Here is a 22,794-nt window from a genome sequence, read left to right on the forward strand (position 1 = left end):
TTATTTACATTTGCAGTTTAAATAATTTATATTAATATTGATTGTCGATATAAAACCGATATGAGAATATGGAATTTCTTTAATACCAAGTGTCGATTAAAGTGTCGACGAACAAGTAAAAGCTTCTCACCTTTAAATCCAGTGCCCACATATACAAAACTTTTACGAGAAATTTAAATGAAATTAGGATTTTTTTTAAATCAAATTAATTATCTTACATTTTAATTTAATTAACACGAATGAATTAATAAAATTATAATGAAGAAATTGCTTCAAAAAATTATTAGGTATTTTACAAACTACAAATTATATTCAAAAAACAATTTAAAAAAAAAAGCACAAGTTTTAAAGAGAATATAATGCTGAATTATTTTATATTTATAAAAAATGTTTGTTATCAGTAGGAAGTAAGAGTAAATTAATGATAAAATCACGATAAACAATTTATCTTTTTTTCCTATTAATTATTTAAGTTTAATATTTTTTTATTTATTTATAAATAGTTAAACAACAATTTGTTTATTTATTTATATATCAATGTTTAAATTTTTTATATATGATCCGACAGATAACGCTATCTTGCGTGATATTATAGAATGTTATTTTTGCATTTGAGCAAATGGCGTAGGCGTGTGATCTGACGATAAATTAATTTTTACCTCTTCGTGGGTGGCTGCTTTTTCTATTGGATGATCATCAAGCCACCTCCCACTTTGTCATGTACTCACAATTCAACAATTTGCATGATAATAATTTTTTATTTTTATTATTATTACTCTCTTTATAAAACACACATCACCATTTGATCTATTATGTTTTTTATTTTTTGTTTGCGTCTGACTATTTTAATGTTATATCACTTGAAAAAAAATTTAAAACACCCTTTGATATATTTATCATTTAAAAAATATAATTCAAACCATCAAATATTGTCAATTTAAAAACAAAAAATCATAATTCATTCGTTTAATTTTCAGGTTTAAAATTTATTAATTGAAAATGAAAAAAAGTCATACATTTCATGTCAAATGTTCAAAGCAATGAAAAAATTCTAAAAAAGACATTTTATAAATTTATCGTGGCATTTAAAAATTCATTAACTATCAATAAACTCTAATATATTCAAATTCAATAATAAAAAAAATATTATCTTTTTAAATCAAAAGTAATTATCAAAAAAAATTTATTAACTAAACTACCAGTACGTCAATTCATTCGTTAAAAAAAAAAAATATTTCTTTCCTAATTTTTCTGTATACAAACTGGTGAGTACTTAATTTCCCCAAAAATAAAAAGTAAAAAAAAAGAAAACAATCATCAAATATTAGTTTAAATCAAAATGTATATTTGTATTTTCCCGTCACGTTTATTAAATATAGCTATATAATATATAAATAAAATACATAAGGTAGACGCATAAGAGAGATAGTTGAGACATGTGAACTTAAGCATGCAAGATAGAACAAGAGAACAGGTTGTACAAGCCTACCTGTATGCTTATATATAATTTTTTTTTTTAACTGATTCCACCTACTCAATACTCAGTGTTGGTCTATGTAGCATATATATACCATTAGCCCATGAAAAGTAGGAGGAAAAAGGGGGGAGATATATTCAGCATAAGAAAAGATTGAAAAAGTATATATCCCGGACACAGGTATTATAAGATGACTCTCACATGGTTGGAGTATAGGCAAGATAAGGAAGACCGAACAAACGTACTAAAAGGTAGGGGATTCAGTCTTGTGGCCACGTGCTTGATGAACGCACGCCCCGCACCGGCCGGTGTGCATTAATAATAATTTTAATTATATTTATTGCCCTTTATATTTTTGCATATATAAATATACAATATATCAAAAATCAAAAAATGATTAATTATATTTAAAAAAAAAAAAAACTTGTTTGAATTAGTGATAATAATAACAATGCATATTTATTTAATAATTTATGTGTGTCATATTTTATTAGTGTCAATCAGACTTGGATAAAGTGAATTGAATTATATCAACGGATTTTTTTAATTATATAATTATTATTATATATGTAAGTATTAAATATGCATGAATGATATTTATTTTAAATATAGTCTTCAGTTACCATCTTAGCATTTATATATATAAAAAAATAAAAAATAAAAAAACGAACCTTCATTGATGGTGATCTGGACACTTGAAGAATTAATTTGTCATTGATCAGCATCGGATAATATTCTGGACCTGTCCGTCGGATGAATATCACAGGATTCTGAGTGACAAGGCCTACCACGATTAGTATACCTCTAATCGTTTATCGAGTGTAATCGCACTTCTAACTGTCAAAATAAAAAAATGAAAATTTAAATAATAACATTAAAATATTTACTGACATATATATGTCGTATTATAAGTTGCATGTAATTAACAAATCAAAATAAATATAAATAATAGTATAAACTTAATATATATAAATAAAAAAAAAAAGCAAGCTTAAATGATGGATTAATAAATTCTTTAAGGATAAAATCTGAGATAAGAAATTGTAAAAGCATGGAATATATATAACCGGTATGAAATAACGACTCTTAATTAATTTGTCATTTGTTAATTGAAAAAAATAAATTAAATAAAGTCATATATATGTTTATAAGTAGATATATAGTTGTGGGGTAATGAAATACTTTGCTCACTATGTCACGGTGAATATATTTATTTTTTATGTACATTTGAAATTTGATTTACTTGCTATATAGATGAGATGTTATATAAAGCACAAGATATAATGTACGGATAATAATATAAAAAAATAAAAAAACTAATTATTTATTTAATTACATACATGTATATTAATGTTGGTGCTCAATGTGCAGATTGAGAAAATCATGCTGTTAAATCAAAAACATTTAATTATAATTTAATATGTCATGTGCGTTAATACAATATATATTATTTTAAATAATTTTCTAAATAAAATAATTGTATTAATGTTTTTTTATTTTATATTTTTTTGATTTATTTATAATATATAGTTGAGCTGTATATAATAATAAATGTAATACTTGGGTTTGGTTTATTTCACACTGGCCTTTCACACATATTTTTTGCCACGAGTATATTCATTTTTGATTCTTCATATATAACCGCCTACCTTCTTTTAATATATATTTTTTTTATTATTATTTAACTCACAAGGCGTGTGGTTGAAATTAATATGCGGTCGACACTGCAATTAGCTTTCGTATATTTGTATGAGATATATCCGTTGACTTGGTAATGGAAAGTTACACAAAATAACGCCCCAACTGTCGACTTATTTTAATCCAGAACAATCATTTTTAATCATTAATAAAAAATATATATATATTAATATATAAATAATAAAGTTTATATATATTATTAATAATTATATGATAACATATATATATTTTGTTGTGCAGAGATAATCGATAAACCTATCAACACTGAGAGAATTGAAAAAGAAGAAAATAAATTTGGTTTAATTAAAAATAAAAAAAACAAACAACAACAACTAAAATGGAAAATAATTTGGCTCGTAAAAGTGGTGTACGGAAGGGCACTTTGTTGCCCAATTTCAAGTAGATTAATTGGTCCGAATGGACGTCGGTGAATTATCGAATGCAGCTGGTTTGGCGAGGAGTAGAACAGCCGTTCTCGGTACGGCAACAAGTACCGGGAATTTTATTATTAATAATAATAACATTACAAATAATCAACAAAATAACTTGACAAATTCATATATCAATTCTGGATGGTGGACATCAGCATCAACTCTTGTCACAACTCCCTCAAATACAGACGTGGTAAGTATATAATAATTTTTCATATAAATTTTATAAATATATTTTCACAATTTTATATATTAACATTTTTAAATATATTTCATTTAAATTATAATAAAAAATTAATAAATTATTAATTCATATACCAACTGTTACATCTGTATGACATTTTTTTTTTTTTTTTTAAATCTTTGTATATTTTTTTTTTAAAATAAATTTCCAATAATTTACATCAATAAATAAAATAATATTCAAATAAATTATTTCCTCTTGATGATTATAAATATTGTATACTGTAATTAGAAATCAGTTTTTTTTTAATTTTAAAAATTTCATAATAATATTATTAAAAACCTTGTAATTTTTTTCATATATTTTATTTGTTGTTCTATTATTTTTCAAATCATTACCACACTATTTGTCATAAATTACAATTCTTGTTGGACCGCCTTGTTGCGTCAGTTTATAGAATGATAATTCACACTGATAATGAGTAATAACTACCATCGTGATTACAATTATTTATATATCATTTTTAATATTTATTCTCCCTGATTCAAAGTCAGTATGTTTTATAGTATATTTTTATAACACCGCTGGTATAGTTCGAGGTTAAATATTGCATTTCCTGTCATCTAAAATCTAAATTGATTGTATTTAACCAAGGACTTTTCATTTGTCCATTCACAATGATTATCGTTTAATCATTTCCTACTTGTGCCCAAGGGGTTCCTTATGTTTTCTCATATTTTCCTGTATGTGTCTATTAGAACATGTTGCCTAATGAGACATCATCCTCCCCCATTTATATAATTTATATTTCAATTTTTTTTCCTCAGCTATATTTATACAATAAATATTTTTTTATTTATCATTATTATAATAATTATATTTCGCAAAATAGTAATCAAATAATTATTTGAAATAAAAATTATCCTTTTTTATCTTAAATTCTCACCAGGATATCATATACAAATCATCTGCATGAAATTTCCGCATGTTGACAAGTACGTCATATGTTTAATACTTAAATAATAATAATTATAAATTTATTATTTTTTATTTTAATTTTTTTATTTGCTTATTATCAATATGTTATAATAATAACGGATTATAAAAATAAAACTAACTTTTAAAGCTTTCATTTATTTGTATATTTTTTTTTTTTTTCATTACTTTTAATATATAAATATGATTGGTATTTGATTGCAGATGAATCAGTTGTGCAGAGTATGCGGCGAGCCAGCTGCAGGTTTTCACTTTGGTGCATTCACGTGTGAGGGTTGCAAGGTCAGTAACTATATTCTCTTTTGATTCTTCCATTGTACAAAATACATCCCAATGAAATATATGAAATTTACTCATAAATTTTAATATACCAATAATACCAGACTGTAATACTTAATATTTTTTATTATTTATTTTGTATTTTCTTAATTTATTTTATATATCTGAATTTATTTCTTTTTTATTTATATATTACAACATGAAAATTCAACTGCAGTTATTTAATTTATTTATTAAAATATTGTATATATATTTTTTTCTTTTTTAAACACACAGTCATTCTTTGGTCGTACATACAACAATCTTGGAAGTATATCAGAATGTAAAAATGGTGGTGTATGTATTATCAATAAAAAAAATAGAACAGCATGTAAAGCATGTAGATTACGTAAATGTATTGGAGTTGGTATGTCAAAATCAGGATCAAGATATGGTAGAAGATCAAATTGGTTTAAAATACATTGTCTGCTACAAGAACAATCACATCAAGCACAACAAGCACGTTTAAAAAATCATTCAAATAATAATAAATTACCATTTGATAAAATTTTTAATTCACATGATACTCCAAATAATAACAACAACAATATCAACATCAACAACAACAACACCAACAATAATAGTTTAGCAACAGCATCAGGATTAAATACTGTATCAATGCAACAATCAAGATTATACAATAAAGATGATAATAATGAAATTGATACATCAAGAACATCATTATTACATAATGATATATTATCACATGATTTAATTAGGCCTGAATTAACAAGATTTACTGGATGGCGTGCACCACCATTTTTTCATCCAGCTATTAATCCAATGCAACTATTAAATACACCATTTTTTCCATTTCAACAAAGATTTGTTGTACCATTTGTCAATCAAACTGGTATACAAATACCAATTACAAGTCCATCAAGTTCATCTAGTGATAGTATTACACCAAGATCAACACCATCACCAAAACAATCTCTTAATAACAATAATAATAGAAGTAATAATAATAATATTAGTAATAATAATAATAATGATGATGATGATGAAGATGATGAGAATAATGAAGATAATAATGATGAGGACAACGACGATGAAGACGAAGAAGATAATGATGATAATAATTTATTAAAATCAAAAATTACAACAGATATAAATGGCAAAAGTATTGCATATTTACGTTCACTTGGTCCAGAACAAGATGAGCCAATGGATCTCAGTGCAAAATCATGTGAAATAAATGATAATAGTATAGGTAATAATGATAATGAAAATATTAATGATATTTATATTGAAAAAATAGAAGAAGATATTGATAGTAATGATGAAATTGAAAAAGAAATTGGTCCACCTTTAGATTTAACGTGGAAAACATGACACACATATAATATGTTAGTTTAATAAAATAATAATATTTATATTTATAAGTAAAAATAGAAAAAAAAAGAAAAAAGATATTTATATGTTGGTGAGGTTACATGGAGAGTTGACTCTAACGATTAGAAATAATTTTTATGTGTCAGGTGTTTCGATCGATAGTCAAATGTATAAGATCAATTGCTTGATATGTAAAACACACGACGTTTATTTTTTAAATATTGTACAATAGTGTTAAAAAAAAAAAAAAGTGCGTTAAAATATTGCATGTACGTATGTATAAAAAAAAAAATACTTTTATTTTATCATCATCACTCACGTGCTCAAGTGATTAGTATTTTAATATTTTTTTTTTTTAATGTTATTTACAAGTGAGTGCAATTTTTTTATAATGTCAATTATAATGCCACGAGAATTAATTTTTTCATCGTATTTATTGCTCAAGTTATGGCAAGATGAATTCAAGTTAATATAAATAAAATAAATATATGTTTAAATTAATATGTCATTAGCGAGTTTTTTTTTTTTTAAATTAATTTAATAATAAATATATTTTGTATTTAAAAAAAAAAGTACTGTCATGTAGTAGGAAATATTATAATTATTTTGTAAATATATAATAAAAGTTATTTTATATAAAAATATAAATAAAAGAAATATATTTAAATCAAATTATTATTAAAATAATTTATCTATAAATTTGATGTTTATTTAACTGTACAAATAATTCATTGTATATTCACAAAGGTAATTTACTATTTGAGGTGAGGCAAAGACATCTGATCCTTTTTTTTTTTTTTCTTCTTTTTTGCATTACCCTACTTTGAAAAATACTCAAGACCACATGCAATATTTGTCTCCGTCTTATTATTATTATTATCATTTTATTTTATTTTTTTATTTTACAAAGTCACGAGTTCTTCGTGTCAATATTCATCTCTGATGGATTGAAAATCAGAGTCTTGGGACTGTATTCTACCACTTGAAAAAAAAAATAAAATAAAAAGGCACAGGTTTGTGCACACATATGTACATGAAGAATATATCGACAAGGTGAAATAAATATTAAACGAAAAAAAAAAAAAAACCATGTATGAAAAAAAAAAATAAATAAAAGATGACCGTTCCTAGTTTTCAAGTCAACTGGAATTTCTCCTGCTTTATTTTAACTCTTTTATTTTTTCGCTTTTTTATTTCTTAAAATATTTTTTACATAATCTTCTTTTTATTCTTCATTATTCGCCGTTTTTTTTTTTTTTAATCGTCACCCACGCATTTAATTTATATCCCGTTTCCGCATCTGTTCATAAAATTTCGGCACTTTCGTCGTAAAAAAAATAAATAAAATAAAATAGGTGTGTTCTTATATAAAAATTATCACCTCAGACATTAATTTTTTATATCATTTCTCTGTGTAAAAAAAATTACAATAATCAATCAAATATAAAAAATGATATACATAACAATAAAAAGAAAAAAAAATTGCCAGTTTATATTGTCCAAATATTTCTAGTAATTTATTTTTATTTTCATAAAATATATGATTGATTATAAAAAAAAATTAATAGCATGCATAAATTTATTAACTGATTCATGAAAATTAATTTTTTTTTTTTTTTTCACAAATATATTTATTATTATTGATTATCAATAAAAAATAATAAAAATAAAATAAAGATAAAATAATAGTATTATATATTTTTACAATATTAGATAGAAAAATCAATCAGATAGATAGTAAAACTATGAAAATAAAAAAAATAAAAAATAAAAAATATCTGTTGAAGGTGTTGCCGGGTCGTGGGATCCATGCATGAATCTTGCTAGATATGATATCGCTATTCAATCGGTTCTATCATCAATGAATGAATATATATATTTTTCGATGAGCAAAAATACTCATCCGCTTGTATATTTAAAAAAAAAATTTATTTATTTATTTATTATTTAAATTTTGCATTAGCGTTAAAATTCAAACACAGCATATATATCGATGATGGCTTTAATAATGTTTATTTTTATATTATTTTATTATTTTACAAAGCGCCACCGACTTTAATGTATTTTTATTTATACGCAAGGATCAAAGTGCCTCCGTTATTCTATGTATTGATGATGCTTTCACCCAATCAAATAGTTTTGTTCATCTCAAATATAATAATCCAAAAAAAAAAAAAAAAATCACACATAAAATATAATATTTAATAAAAATATTTATAAGAAAAAAAATTAAGTTGATGTAGGAGGTGGTGGTGGTGGAAATTCACGTGGGCGTTGAAGGCGAGTTGATGCATCTTGAAAATACATTGAGTTGAGATATATGAAATAAAAAAATAAAATAAAAAAAGCAATAGACCTGCGCAAGTTACAAGTGATATGTCTGTGTATATGCATCATGATGATAAATATTAAAATAAAATTTTTCATTGCACACCTGCACGTGCGTTGCACTGCAGGTACTTTGAATATTTAAAAAAAAAAAAAAAAATTAGAATTTATAAAAATTAAAAAAGTAAATATGTGATTATATGAGGTTGACAGGTCAAAAATGCAGTAGACCCACCTTTCGAATCATCAAATGGTCTTTAAACCAATGGAATATTAATAATATACATTTTTTTTTTTTTTTTAATTTTGACGTTTACGATCATCATAACACTTTTGCCTTGTCCTATGACATTTTTATTTATTTTTCTGTATTATATTTATATTTTAAATTATCTATTTATTTTATAATTATTATATTTTTTTTTCTTCTATTTATTGTGTATACCTTAATATGGATAAAAAGACAAGAGACTAATTGGCTTTTTGCTTACATTATGTTGAAGAAGAAAAGGACCATTTTTGGGATCATGGAATGTATCGATTGATCTCAAAACAAGTTGCGGGGGATGCATGGCAATTTGAAAGAGTCTGCAAACAAGACAAGCTGTCTCATTCTCTTATATTTTTATTTTTTAGTTTGTGATAGTATAGATATACATATTGGTACCAATCATTATTGAATGGGGCGTTTGAAAACAAGTCACGTATCATCGTAGATTTCTGATATCAAACTGTAAAACTATATACACTGAAATTTTTTAAATTTTTTTTCGCTTTTTTTTTTCTTTAAAATTTTACTTTAAAATGCTATTATTATTATTTTTATATCATTCAGAAATCAACAATCATTGAGAATTGAAAAAAAAAATATATATATTTTTATGACTATTTATTTTTTTTAAATATGTTGCATCATGTATATTTAATTTCCAGAGACTTGACCATTTTATTTGAGGACATAACACTCTTGAGTTTTATAACATATATACAAGACACACTCGAGGTTTTAATTCTTATGTTTACGATCATTCTGTGATGATTCGAATGCCAGAGATTTCACCTCCATGTTTTTTTTTTTTTTAAAGTTATTTATACATAGTGAATGTGTCGTATGAATTTATTGGAGATATCGTATCAACTATAATCGCTCGAGACCTACTCATAAGAGTGATTAAAATCATTAAAAATGACAATAAAAAAAAAAAAATATATATATTTAAAAGAGAAAAAATAAATAAATAATTATTTAAATATACATATATAATAATAAATATTCAATATGATATTTTAATCAATGGAACAGTATAAATCTAACAGAAAAAAAAAATTTTTTTAAATTCATTCTATTAAATTTATCATGCTTTTTTTCTTTTATTGTCTTTTTCATTGTTAATTTTTTTTTTTGTCTCTGTTACTTGGTAATATAATCGCAAAAGAATATACATAATTTTTTATTTATAAATAAAGGTTTATATAAGTACGCATGGTGGCATTTTAGTGGCCAACAAAAGTGCTGAGGGTTAAGTGAATATGACCTCATGACCCTAAATAATATCGGTCTACGTTGTTACTTGACTTTGAACATATATGTGACTGAAATATTATCGTTCAACAATGTATTTGTTATTTTATTTTATTTAATTTTTTTTTTTTTTTTTCAAGGATAACTGAGGGATGGACAAATATACTGCAGATGATAATTATTCACGTAAGGTTACGAAGACGAAGGACTGTAGAAAGATTGAGGATAAAAAAAAAAAAAAAAAATAGAAAAAAAAATATATAAAATCTTGAAAGATGTATTCACAGTGGGTGGTGTCAAATACATCTGTTCGGTGTCTTTTAACTTCCTCATGTTTCTAATACTTACAATAGAAAAAAAATAATAAAAATCGACACGCCGTTTTTTTCGTTAAAAATATTTGAATGACGGATGCGTTAAGGGATCATTGTGCACATCGGATATCATCGTGAAATTTCGTTTTACCATGTGTTTTTTTTTTTTTTTTGTAAAATGAAAATCACGATGAAATTTCTTTTTTTTCCTCCAGTTTTTATTCAGTCACATAGACAGTCATCTAGGCTCTACATCGAATTTAACTCTGTGCAAATAATACAAGTTTTTTTTTTTGTGGTGTTTAAAAATAAACAATAACAAAATGTTTATAAAATATTTATTAGTATTTTTATCAACAATTTCATTGTCATTTTGTTATCTTGATTATTCATCATTTGATGCTGATGAAATGAGTGCAAAATCAGAATTATATATGTCAATTTATAAAAGTATGCGAAAAGAAGCACCATATTTTGATCTAAAATATCCAAATTTCGAAGAAATTCCAATTGGTTTATTAAATATACAATTAGGAGAATTTGATAGCAATCAAAGACTAGATTTTTACAAGTTTCAAAGAAAACTTATGTCAAAAATTGAACGTGCATTTTTTCCAGTAACAAATTTACAAAGTAATGCAGTTAAAATACGTTCGGCTGATCAACTAACAATATTAGGTTCACTAATGCAGTATAAAGGTACAAACATGAATGTGCAAATTTTAAAAAGTAGAATACAAAATTCATTGTTTGATGGTAATTGTGGTGTTTGTAAAAAAATTAAATATTTTGAAGTGATTAATAGTACAGTATCACCTTTCACATCAGAATCATTTAAAGAATTTAAAGCAATTGGTTCATTAAGATTATCTGATGTAAAATTAACTGGTCATTCACTTAAAAGTCTACAAGGTCTTCATAAATTAAAGACACTAAGTTTAGATAAAAATTTATTAGCCGATATTCCAATAAATATGTTTGATAAATTTCATGATCTTTGGTTATTAAATTTAGGATCAAATAAAATTGAAATACTTGAAAAAGGAGTATTTAATGGTTTAAAAAATCTTGAATTTTTAAATATTGCTGATAATAAATTAAGCTCATTATCAAAAGATATATTATTTAATCTTACGAAACTTGTACGTTTAGATTTAAGCTCAAATAATTTAGTATATCTTGAGCAAGATGTATTTATAAATTTAAAAAATTTATATTCATTGAATATTGCAAGAAATCAATTGACAACAATTCCATATGATGTATTTAAAAATTTTAATGCATTGAGTAGATTAAATATATCTTGGAATAGAATACATAGAATTGAATCAAAAGCTATTAATAAACAACTTGCACTTGTTGAACTTCATCTTGTGGGTAATAATTTAACAACAATTAAACCTCAGATGTTTGATGGAACTCACATGTGGACACTTGACCTGAGTCGAAATTCAATTACTGATATTCAACCAAATTCATTTTCAAATTCATTTATATTATATTTAATAATTAATAATAATAAATTGAATACTATTAATGCAAATACATTTGATGGATTAACTACAATGCAATTGGATTTAAAAAAAAATGACATTACCAGTATTCAAAATGATGCTTTTCAAGGTTCTTCAACTACTGAAGTTTTATTTGATAAGAATAATAAATTTCCGGTTGATAAACTTGCCTGGCAACTTGCCGGAAGTACTGAAATTGAATTTGCATAATAAATTATTATTTATAACAAGTTTATATAATTTTTAATAATATTTAAATTTAATTAGTTTAATTAAATAATTATTTAGATTATTTTTTTTAGTATATAAATGACAATTTTATTAATTTCAATTTGAATATATTTTTTTATCATTTTATAATTGAAGTATAAAAATTTTTTTTTTTTTTTCAATTAAATTTGTTAAATTAAGTATTTTTTAAACAATTGTAATATTTATAATGATTCAACGTTTAATAATAAATAAATGATATTTAATTGTATTTTCATTTGATGTAGAGTTTTGTTGTCCAAACGATATCATAAATATTTGCAATTATGTTTAATTAATAACTAGGCACTTAGCAGGGGGCCAAATTGTCGTCGCATAAGCAAAGGGGGTTATCATTTAAAAACAACATCAAATGTATAGACTTGATCAGTATTGCGAATACTGGCTGGCTTGTTGAGGTAAGTTTAAAAATAAAAAAAACCAAAAAAAAAAGAGGGAGAGACCTGAATTTAAAGTGATACTGTTGCGTATATATATATAACCGGGACAATAAAAATGATTTTTTATCGTTTATGGATTCAAAATACGCGTACATAATGGCACTTTCATTACCATCGTTTCTAATTGCCCGCCATTTGGAAATACGAAAGAGGTACTATAATTGAAATGACGATATAGGATATGAATAATATTATTATTTTTTTTTTTTTCTTTTATAAATCAAAAAATAAAAAAAAAAATTAAGATAAATATAAAATTTTCTTATCTTTTTTTTTTTCTTTTTTTTATTTTATTCCACCTGTAATTCACAGCATGCGATTATTTTTATGTTTTAAACATCGATTTAGCCTTAATTTTTGTACATTTATTGCTGTATATATTATTATTTTATTTTTTTATCTTTTATTTTTTTTAAATGAAAAAAAAAAAAAAAATGTTTAAATTGCACGAAAAAAAATCGATAACATTTCGAAAAATCTTATGTGACATTTAAAGATACAGTAGCATATATTCGTATCGATTTACTTGAAAGACTCACATTGGTGTCCTCTTACAAACGATGAACAAAAAAAATAAAATAAAAAAGAGAAATACATGAAAATAAAAAAAACAAAAAAATAAATAAATAAATAAAGAAGAAATGTTCAAGTGAGGGGCTAAGAAGAGACCAAGCGATTTGTTTTCGTATAAACGCGGTTGCTGTTCGAACAATAATTCACCCCATGGATAAGATCGACATTAAAGTACCCGCGAAACGTTGCCCGAATCCTGTTATCGTGAATTGAGCAAGTATAAGCAAAGAGGTGCATACACCTGTAAATCTTACTTTATTTTTTATCACTTTGTCTATATATACATACACGCGTACATATATGCTTTCTTTTTTTTTTTTATATATATATTATTCTCTGTTAAAGTTGTCTTGTATAAGAAGGTATCAGTTGCTGATCGATTCAATCCGTGGGTGGTCTCTGAATTGCACACTATGTGTTGTAACCCTAGTCGTTGTTTTGAACTACCATCTATTTATTCTATCGACATTTTAGTTGTATATTTTTTTTTAAATTTAAAAAAGCATATATTTTTTTTCAAAAAATTCCTTAAATTTTATAAAAATTTATTTATAATTTTGTCTTTTGCAATTGATTGGACTTTTGTAATTTTAAAATGACTGCTCCAGTGGTGGCTGATACCACCAGGTACGTTGCAGATCAGTTCAAAGTTTTTTTGCATGTGAGTGTGTACAGGTATATATATGCAAGATACCGATGTAAAGAAATCGGAGACAAATGACGTACAGGAGTGGTAACCAACAGCCTTCCGGTGATATCGGATCTGGCCGCGGGCGTTCGTTGAGAATCGCTTCTTCACTACTTTTTTTTTTTTCATTCATTTTTTTTTTTCATTTTGTTTGCTTGCTTGGAACTTTCAGTGCATCTCTTCGATACTAGTTGTTTTAATATTTTGTCTTTGTTTAACTCATTCTCTTTTTTAATAAAAAATAAAAATAAAAAATAATACTTGTGTGACGCCCTTCAACATCGATGCGTGGGCAGTGGATAAAATGGTCACGATAAAAAGTCCCTTGCTGTGTGTTGACTGTTACTATCAGGCACCTTACTATTTTTCAGTCCCACGGTATGTGTTGTCTGTTGTCTCTTTCATGCATCTTCAGAGTAAAAAGTACAGATTTTTATCCTCTTTATAATCGTTGTGTATATATAAATCTTTTTTTTTCAAATTTTAAATAAAAAATATAGAATAAAAAATAAAATAAATTTATATATAAAAATCATCCATACAAATGATTATAGATTTTTTAAAAAATAAAAAAAAAAAACATTTAAATATTTTTTTTTTTCTTTTATCTATATGTAATTTAAAAAATTTTTTTTTTCTTCTTGCTTATTTGCGATAGCAACAAAGAAATGCATATTCCAAGAAACAAATTGCACTAAAAAAAAAAAAAAATAAAATATATACTTGACATGACTTTGACATTTCTCAATTATACGTAAAAATTTTCAATGGTAGTTATTTATTTACATGTTACTTTCTTCTGTAATTTTTTTCTCTTTCATTTATATAATATTTTCTTTTTTTGCATATTACAAAAATGTCTTTCTGGTTATTGATGTAAAGGACCGAGAATGAGATATACGATGGGTGTGCGACACCTTGCTCGTAACTTAGAATATGTTATATGCGCGAATATTATGAAGCACTGGACATTTGAAGTCTTGCTTGATGAGTGTACCAAGCACAACAGGGGTGGTCTTTTATTCTTATAATATAGCGATATATATATAGAAAAAAATATACGTAATAAAAATTAAAAAATAAAAAATAAATATATAAACAATCTTGGTATATAAACAAGGTACATTTATCGTTTGATAATTTTGTCCTCAAAGAAAAACTAGAGACTTGCTGTTAATCGTCGACTCCGTTATATGCCAGGATAACAGGATCCTTCATGCCTGTCACATACCTCATCACAATATTAAAATATTTATCTTCAACAAATCATATAAATTAATTAGCCAACAAGCATATCTTAATATTATATACGCATTTATATATATTTTTATTAGATATTTTTTAAGAAAATAAAATATCATTTTGACCTGTTAATTTCTTGATCAATTATTGCTAAAATTTATTTATTGTCGCGTGTTGTGTTGGTCATTAATTGTTGAAAATTTTAATGCATTAAACAACAATATAAATGGTACAAAATGATATTAATAAAATGGCAAATTAGTCTTACCTTGACTCTGAGTGAAGACTCTTAACAAAGCCCTAGACTCTGATGATTTTCATGATGAAGAATTCAGTCTACAGCTCATGACAATCTGTAAAAAAATTTAAACAAAATATAATATTAATTATTAATTCAATTTAATAATATGGAACTTGAAAGTTGTCATAAAATAAATAAAAATAGTAAATTAAATTTTATTTAAAATATATATTTCTGATTATGTCACAATCCAAAGTCAATTTTCAATTTTATCATATAGCTACTGTACTTGAATGATTTTGATTATCCATACATGGTAAAATGTAAAATACAAAATAATAATATACCACTTTGCACGATGATATTTTTTTAAACTGATACTTGTAATATCTTAACAGTATATATAAACATATGCAGCTAAATAAATGCATGTTAATACAGACAAATTGTAATCCAGCTGAGAGAACAAATGTATGTCGATTAATTTGAAGATGATCCTTGTCAAAATATATAGGCATTTGTGAATATCCAGAAGGCTAATCTTGACTAATAACTGTCGCAGTTGCTTCTGTATGTAGGTGTTGCATTCAAAATAAATACATGCATATGTTAATATCATGTATAAAGTTTGTTATCTTATCCATGATCGGCCACAAGTTGCCGAAGATGCCATGAAGGTAATGCTTCTGGGAACGAGGTAACATTGCGAATATTGCAAATTTGCAAGCTATTTATTAAAGAGGTTACGATGAAACAGTTTTCATATACAAAATCAATTCAATATCTTGTCATTTGTGTTGAAAAAATTTAAAAAATAAAAAAAAAGAAAATAAACAAGTATCATGTTTATTTCATTTTTATATATTATTATTATTTTTATTTTATGTATAGTCAATTTGTTGATAATATAATGGCTTAAAGGTAAATGAAAATAAAAAAATATATTTAATATTTTTTATAAAGATTTATATCTGTTGAATGTACTATTGAAAATGATTTTGAAAATCTATGAACATGATGTTGATTGGCCTCACCTATAGGAATTTATATTTTATATATGACGTGTGTTTGGCGCGTTCTAAATTTTAAGATTGGACACTTAACTGTGAAGTGAAGTGTTAGTGAATCTTCTGAATCGATGAGAATAATATTTTATTCAACTACGTGATCGATTGTAGCTATGAATGACACTGCACTGTGAGGACCATCAATTTAAACCAGTCGGATTGTAACGAAAAAAATAAAATAAAATGATATAAAAAAACCTGGATGAGATATAATGCAATTTTATCAAATAATATATATATACGGTATATTGACGATGAAGGCGTTCAGTGCGAGCAATCAGTAAGTCTAAACTGCTGTATGCGATTTCTTGATATTCCATGACGCCATATTGTTACGTGATGGTCGTTTGTCTATATAAAATTTTTTTTCTATTTATTTTTTCCATCAATTTACATTTCATTTCAACTTTTGCAATTTGACTTGTTTCATGTAAATCATTGGTAGATGTCGTCCGCACGTACCATCCTAAACATTCCATTTGAATTTATAAAAAAAAAAAAAAAAATAATAAAAGTATCAGATGATCGATGTCAAGAATATCTTGGTGTCTTGTTATTCAACAAAAATATATATACGGAAAATAAATATATATTTTTTAAAATAAAAAAAAAATAAATAATAAATAAAAATATATTTACTTGTATTAAGTATGTATATGAAAAGGTTTATTATTATATGAAGAATTCAAGATTTTGTCCCTCGAACGCCTTTTTGTAGTTACTTTTCAAAGAGACAGGTTTACCAAGCCATTCCCATGTTAATCCTCGATTATGTTTAATATATGAATGCGCATTTTAAGTTTGCATAGAAACTAAGGCATTACATATACAGACCACCAACGTTGAAAATTGTCGTTATAATACTATCTCACCATTTGTTGGAATGACACCTCATGCGTAAGAGGTGTATCATCGATATAATCATTCGTTTTACGATATTTTTATATATTTTTCATTTTATATATATTCATTTTTTTTATACTCATTTAATATATTTTATACTTGCTTAAATATTCTTCAACTTAATATCATCTGATTTCAATTTGTACCTTTTTTTTTTTATCCTCTTGATACATTATTATTTATTAACATAAAAATTTATTATTTTACTTGCAAAATTATGTATTTATAATATACTGTTAAAATTTAATTTTTTTAAATAAAAAAAAATATTAATATTTCGTATTTAATAATATCGAGTAATGCGCGCGTTAAATGTGCTAAGGAATGCTAAAAAAAAAAAGGTGTCTTTTAAAAAATTTTACGAAACAAAAAAAAATATCTTGAGATAAAAATAAAGTAGCGAAAAAAAAAGCTTTTATTTTTTAGTTTAATATGTAAATAATGGAAAAAAAAAAATTAAAATAAAGCAGTTTAAAAAATAAATAAAACAATGATAATGAGATGAAAATAACAAAATTTGAATGAATCTTTGGGTCTAAGTGATGATGGCATTGAGCACGACCCCCTTGCTAATTTTCCGACATAAAACGACGGGGATTTAACAAATAATAACGGATAGATTATTAGTAAGTTTAAAAAATGATAAATAAAAAATATATATACATAGGTGTAAAGTGGGGCTGAATATGAGTGAGGGACATGTCGACTGCTGTGAATGCAAATTTTCTTGTTGTATATGTATTTATATAAACGATAATTCATTTTACCAACGCGAAATTTTAACGACTTAAAATTTAAAACTGCTACATTCATATAATATACATATTTTTTTTCATAAAGATAAATAAATAATTAAATAAAATAAATAAAAATTTATGATACAATTATAAATAAAAGTAAAATATAATTTTTATTGATATAACGAAATGAAAAAAAAAAACAAAATTAATAATTTAATCTGTTGAAATATATACTTTGATATTTATTAAATAATAATTAAATTTATATTTAAAAAATATTAAAAATCAAGATTATTATTCAGTGATAATTTGTTGAAAGTAATAAAGTCATGAGAAACACAACAAGTGGTTGCAAACAAGAGAATATTATATTTTCTTTAATTTAAAAAATGGGGGTGTATAAAAAGTAAAAAAAAAATGAGAATTGTTATTGGCTAGATTGAGTGTATATATACAATTTACGCGTATGTGTTTATACGCAAGGGTCATAGTTCGTAGGTCGTGAATTAAATGAAAATAAAAAAAAAAAAAAAAATTAGAAATGTATATAGAGAAATATTGCAAGTGGGGGACTAAATGGGCGTAACTCAGTTTTGATATAAACTCAAGCCTCCACCTCTATACCACTAGATTCACTATAAATGTACTATGTATTTCTCCAAGCTTTTTATTCACAATAATTCTTGTTACTTTGATCACCATCAAGTCTATAATATGCACGCAAAAAAAAGAAATTTAATTCACAAGAAAATAATAAAAATAATAATTTCATTCTCAAATATATCTTGTACTTAAAATATACAATTTTTTTATTATTATTATTTATAAAAAATAATAATAAATATAAAAATAAAAGGGATAAAAAATTTAAAAAAAAAAAAAAATCAACGGGTTTCTTCCATATTCTGGATATATATGCTGAAGTTGTTGGTGACTTCTCAGCAGGGAACAGATATACCCTGGTTCAACACAGATCAAATCGCGTATTCTCCTTGAATTTAACTCTCAGCATAGAAAGAAAAACGATGGATATAATATAATAAATAATAAATAAAAAATAGAATAAATAAAATGGTATCGCACACTGTGTAGACAGTGACTGTATTTTTTTTTTTTATGTTGGACCACCTGAGGGGAATCTAGATGTCATGTTTTACAGTTTTCGTCGGCCTTCTAATTCTCAATTTTTTTTATATTATTATTTTTATATTTTTATCAATATATTATTCAGATATGTAGATAAAAAAAAATTAAAAAACAATTTATATTAAAAATTTTTTAAACAAGACTTTTTCTATTGCAAAAAAATTCAGAGAAAATTTGTGCAACATAAAAACCAACCCATCAATTCAAAAAAATTAATACAAGTTTATATAAATATTTACTTTGATTAATAATATATTTTTTTAAACAATATCTTACCACCGAGTTATCAGAATTAAAAAAATATCGTATAATATACACCATTTGTATAAAAAAATAATCAAGTTTTCACCACCTGCGGTGAGAAGAACGCTCGATGACGCAAAAAGACATAATGTTTTATCGCGTTATTTTCTCTTCAACACATAGAGTCTATATGTTCAATGGGGGTACATATTTCTATTTAAAATTTTTCATACGGGACTTTATATACACCCGTCGTGTATAAAAACCCCCGTTGTGAAATTTTCTCATTGCCTCATAGTTCTCGCGAATTAATGAAGGGGTTGCTCAAGACGACTTTAATTAACCACATTCACTGTAAATTTATTTATTATATTTTAAATAGCTGTAAAGACTTATAGTTTCATTTCATAAATAAATAATAATATTAAATACATTAAACATATTTAAATTTAAAAAAAAAAAAAGGATTTTTTTTAACCCTTTTATAATTATTTATTGATTTATTTACTATGAAATATTATGAAATAAACTATTAGTATATACAAATGAATTATGATAACTATATTTCATTAAATATATGTACAAGTCAGACATCTAATTATTGCTGTTGTCTATAGCATCATCAGGTATATATTTTAACAGGTGTCGACATGTTGGCTTTCCAAGAATTTAGATATATATGTCAATTACAAAATGATAAACATTTTGAGTTCAAAGAAAAAAATATAATCAGTTGGACAAAATATATTTGGGATTTTTTATATTATGTGGTTCATAATTCAATAGTCATTTCACAAGTTCTTTTCAAAGCGGTATACCGACTTTTAAGTATAAATTTTTCATTCATTTGAGAATTGGAAGCATATATATTTTGACGTGAAAATAGAATAGATATATATGCTGATGTTATATATTTGAACTGAAATGATGATGATGATGATGACGATTAAAAGGGAGAGAGAAAATAAAAAAGAATTGACTGTATGTTTGCTATGTCATCATGTAAAATTGGAACGAATTTTGATCCACAGTCAAAACTAACTGGCAAATATTTTTTAACACTTTCATCTTCACCGGCATTACATATATTCTCAATCATCTTTTGTGCATGCACAAATTATTTTGCACCAATATAATATATATAATTTATTTTAGATAAAAATCAATAAGATATAAATAATACAATAGATATTATTATATATTTTTTTTTTCAACCACTAATTTCTTTTTTTTTTTTTAAATATTAAAAATATAAATACCTGGTTTTGCGAAATAAGGTAATCCGAGCGCCATGTATAGTCACGTAGTGGAGTAACTAATTGCTGCAATTGGATTGCGTGTCATTGATTGCCGCAATTCGGTCTATACTCTGCCTGAAAGAAAAAAAAAAAAATAACCAATGAAAAAATCTTCAGGAGCAAACGTAAACGCTACAATTATTAATCGTTACATCGTTCTTCATCTAAAGGGTCCAAAGCCTCGTGAGAAATATAAACTTCTAATATTTATTTTTTTCATTTAAAATTATGCATGCATATTTTGTTAAAAGTATATTGTATATATAAAAAATTAAAATATATACATAAAAATTAAACACATCAAATGTTAAGATTATATATTTTTCATGTCTGTATTTACACTGTACATGACTATTTGAATTTAACTTGAAATAAATATAATTGAAATTAATGATCTACTCTGTGAATATATCAGACTTACAAAAGGTAAATGATATAAAATTATAAATATATATTTATAAAACAAAAAATAATAATGTGTTTTAATGTTTAAATGAAAAATATAAAAATAATGCGTCAAGTTGAATTTACTGATAAATAAAATATAAATAAAAAAATCGATCATAAGAACAATATTATTATATTTTTCATTCAATGCTAGAAATGAATTACATGAGTCATGACCTTTTGGCAATGGTGCCGACTAAAGTTGACCATAGTGTCATGAAAAAGTCACGTGGTCAGCATAAACGTGACGTGCCGTGAAATACCCTCTTAATGGATAAGCACGAGGCGTCGTCTTGGAGCAAGATAGAGAGCCTTCAACAGTGGAAGTTCTGCTATTCTGCACAATTTGAAAAAATAAAAAAAATATATAAATAAAAATTGCACATGTGTGTGTATGTATATGTATAAAAATAAAAAATGACCAGAGTAAAAAATGAAAAATAAAATAATGAAAAAAAAGATGCAAAGTTGCGAAGAAAGACGAAAGAAATATGCACTTGAAACCAAGAGAGGTGACACTTCCTATTCAACACTGAATGAGCTACCACATATCCTACTCTCATCCATTACCTTGCTAATGCAATTTTATTATCAAGTATAAGAACTTGAATTTTTTTAATTTTTATTAATATTTACACACATTACTAGTATTTATTTTTATTCTTTTTTTTTTTTACAATTAAATAAATTATTTATGACTTGAGCCACTTTCATAGATTCATAAGGCTATCAATCACTATACTATATACCACAAATTTTATATTCTTCAATATGACTTTTTACACAATACATCCTTAATAATAAAATAATCATACAATTTGTATTCAATAATTTGAATTATATATTTATTTAATTTTTTTAAAATTAATATCACAATGGACGTGTAAAAAACAAAAATTTATATTTTTTTTTTTTTTAATTTATAAAGAATATATATGGACGAAAAAAAAAAAAATAATATTAACGGTCGATTTGCGTGATCCAGGAAATTTGTTCCAGTTCATAAGACGAGATTTTAGGGGCGGGTTTATTTCGATCTGCAAAATCAAGATTGTTGTGGATAAGCAATGATGGTAGAAAAAAAAAAAAAAATAATAATGGTTCATGTTGGTGGTGGTGGTGATGATGAGAAAAAAAATAAGGAGTTAGTACATATATACATAAAGAGGGATAAAATATAAAAAATAAAAAATTAGTATTTGCGCCTCTTAATGGTCGTGTGAGTTTGATGCACGATTTTATACCAGGTGCCCAGCATTTACATTATTAATAGAGATATTACTTCCCTCACACATTTTATCCAGTCAATTACGATATTTAAATATTTTCTATGTATATATATAATATCTGCAAACTAGCTATTAGCATTTTGTTCAAGT

General features: G+C 24.6%; 2 protein-coding genes across 6 annotated transcripts in view; one reads left to right on the forward strand and one right to left on the reverse strand.

Moving 5' to 3' along the window:
- The window catches only part of LOC122847439 (casein kinase I-like), a 155,166-nt gene that overhangs the window by 1,852 nt on the left and 130,520 nt on the right, over nt 1-22,794 (reverse strand). Inside the window, exons 11-13 of one of the 2 annotated variants that reach the window (XR_006373366.1) lie at nt 20,930-21,043; nt 15,599-15,683; nt 2,149-2,314 (exon numbers count right to left, since the gene is read on the reverse strand). Coding sequence is in view for 1 of the 2 variants with exons in the window: in XM_044145121.1 (XP_044001056.1) it covers nt 2,149-2,202 (54 nt within the window). In the remaining variant the exon portion in view is untranslated. Of the gene's footprint in view, nt 1-2,148; nt 2,315-15,598; nt 15,684-20,929; nt 21,044-22,794 lie in introns of those variants that run through there. The other variant, XM_044145121.1, reaches the window with a different exon arrangement.
- LOC122847437 (putative uncharacterized protein DDB_G0285119) lies at nt 1,661-7,111 on the forward strand. 4 transcript variants are annotated; one of them, XM_044145114.1, is made up of 5 exons: nt 1,710-1,728; nt 1,972-2,046; nt 3,416-3,799; nt 4,991-5,068; nt 5,342-6,949. In XM_044145114.1, exons 3-5 carry the CDS (start codon nt 3,593-3,595, stop codon nt 6,437-6,439), a joined length of 1,383 nt encoding a protein of 460 aa, XP_044001049.1. In that variant the 5' UTR covers nt 1,710-1,728; nt 1,972-2,046; nt 3,416-3,592; the 3' UTR covers nt 6,440-6,949. The 4 variants fall into 4 exon arrangements, with proteins under 4 accessions (XP_044001053.1, XP_044001050.1, XP_044001049.1 ...); XM_044145118.1 differs by having other exon boundaries at nt 1,661-2,046; nt 5,342-7,111; XM_044145115.1 differs by lacking the exon at nt 1,972-2,046 and having other exon boundaries at nt 1,676-1,728.

Source organism: Aphidius gifuensis, linkage group LG1 (genome assembly GCF_014905175.1).
Source record: "Aphidius gifuensis isolate YNYX2018 linkage group LG1, ASM1490517v1, whole genome shotgun sequence".
NCBI classification, from domain to species: Eukaryota; Metazoa; Arthropoda; class Insecta; order Hymenoptera; family Braconidae; genus Aphidius; species Aphidius gifuensis.

Bases quoted from the DNA above. Each gene is read 5' to 3' on its own strand.
- LOC122847437 (XM_044145118.1), top strand. From the start codon at position 3,593: ATGGACGTCGGTGAATTATCGAATGCAGCTGGTTTGGCGAGGAGTAGA. The intron at 3,800-4,990 runs GTAAGTATATAA...ATTTGATTGCAG, and splicing joins CTCCCTCAAATACAGACGTG to ATGAATCAGTTGTGCAGAGT. The intron at 5,069-5,341 runs GTCAGTAACTAT...TTAAACACACAG, and splicing joins TCACGTGTGAGGGTTGCAAG to TCATTCTTTGGTCGTACATA.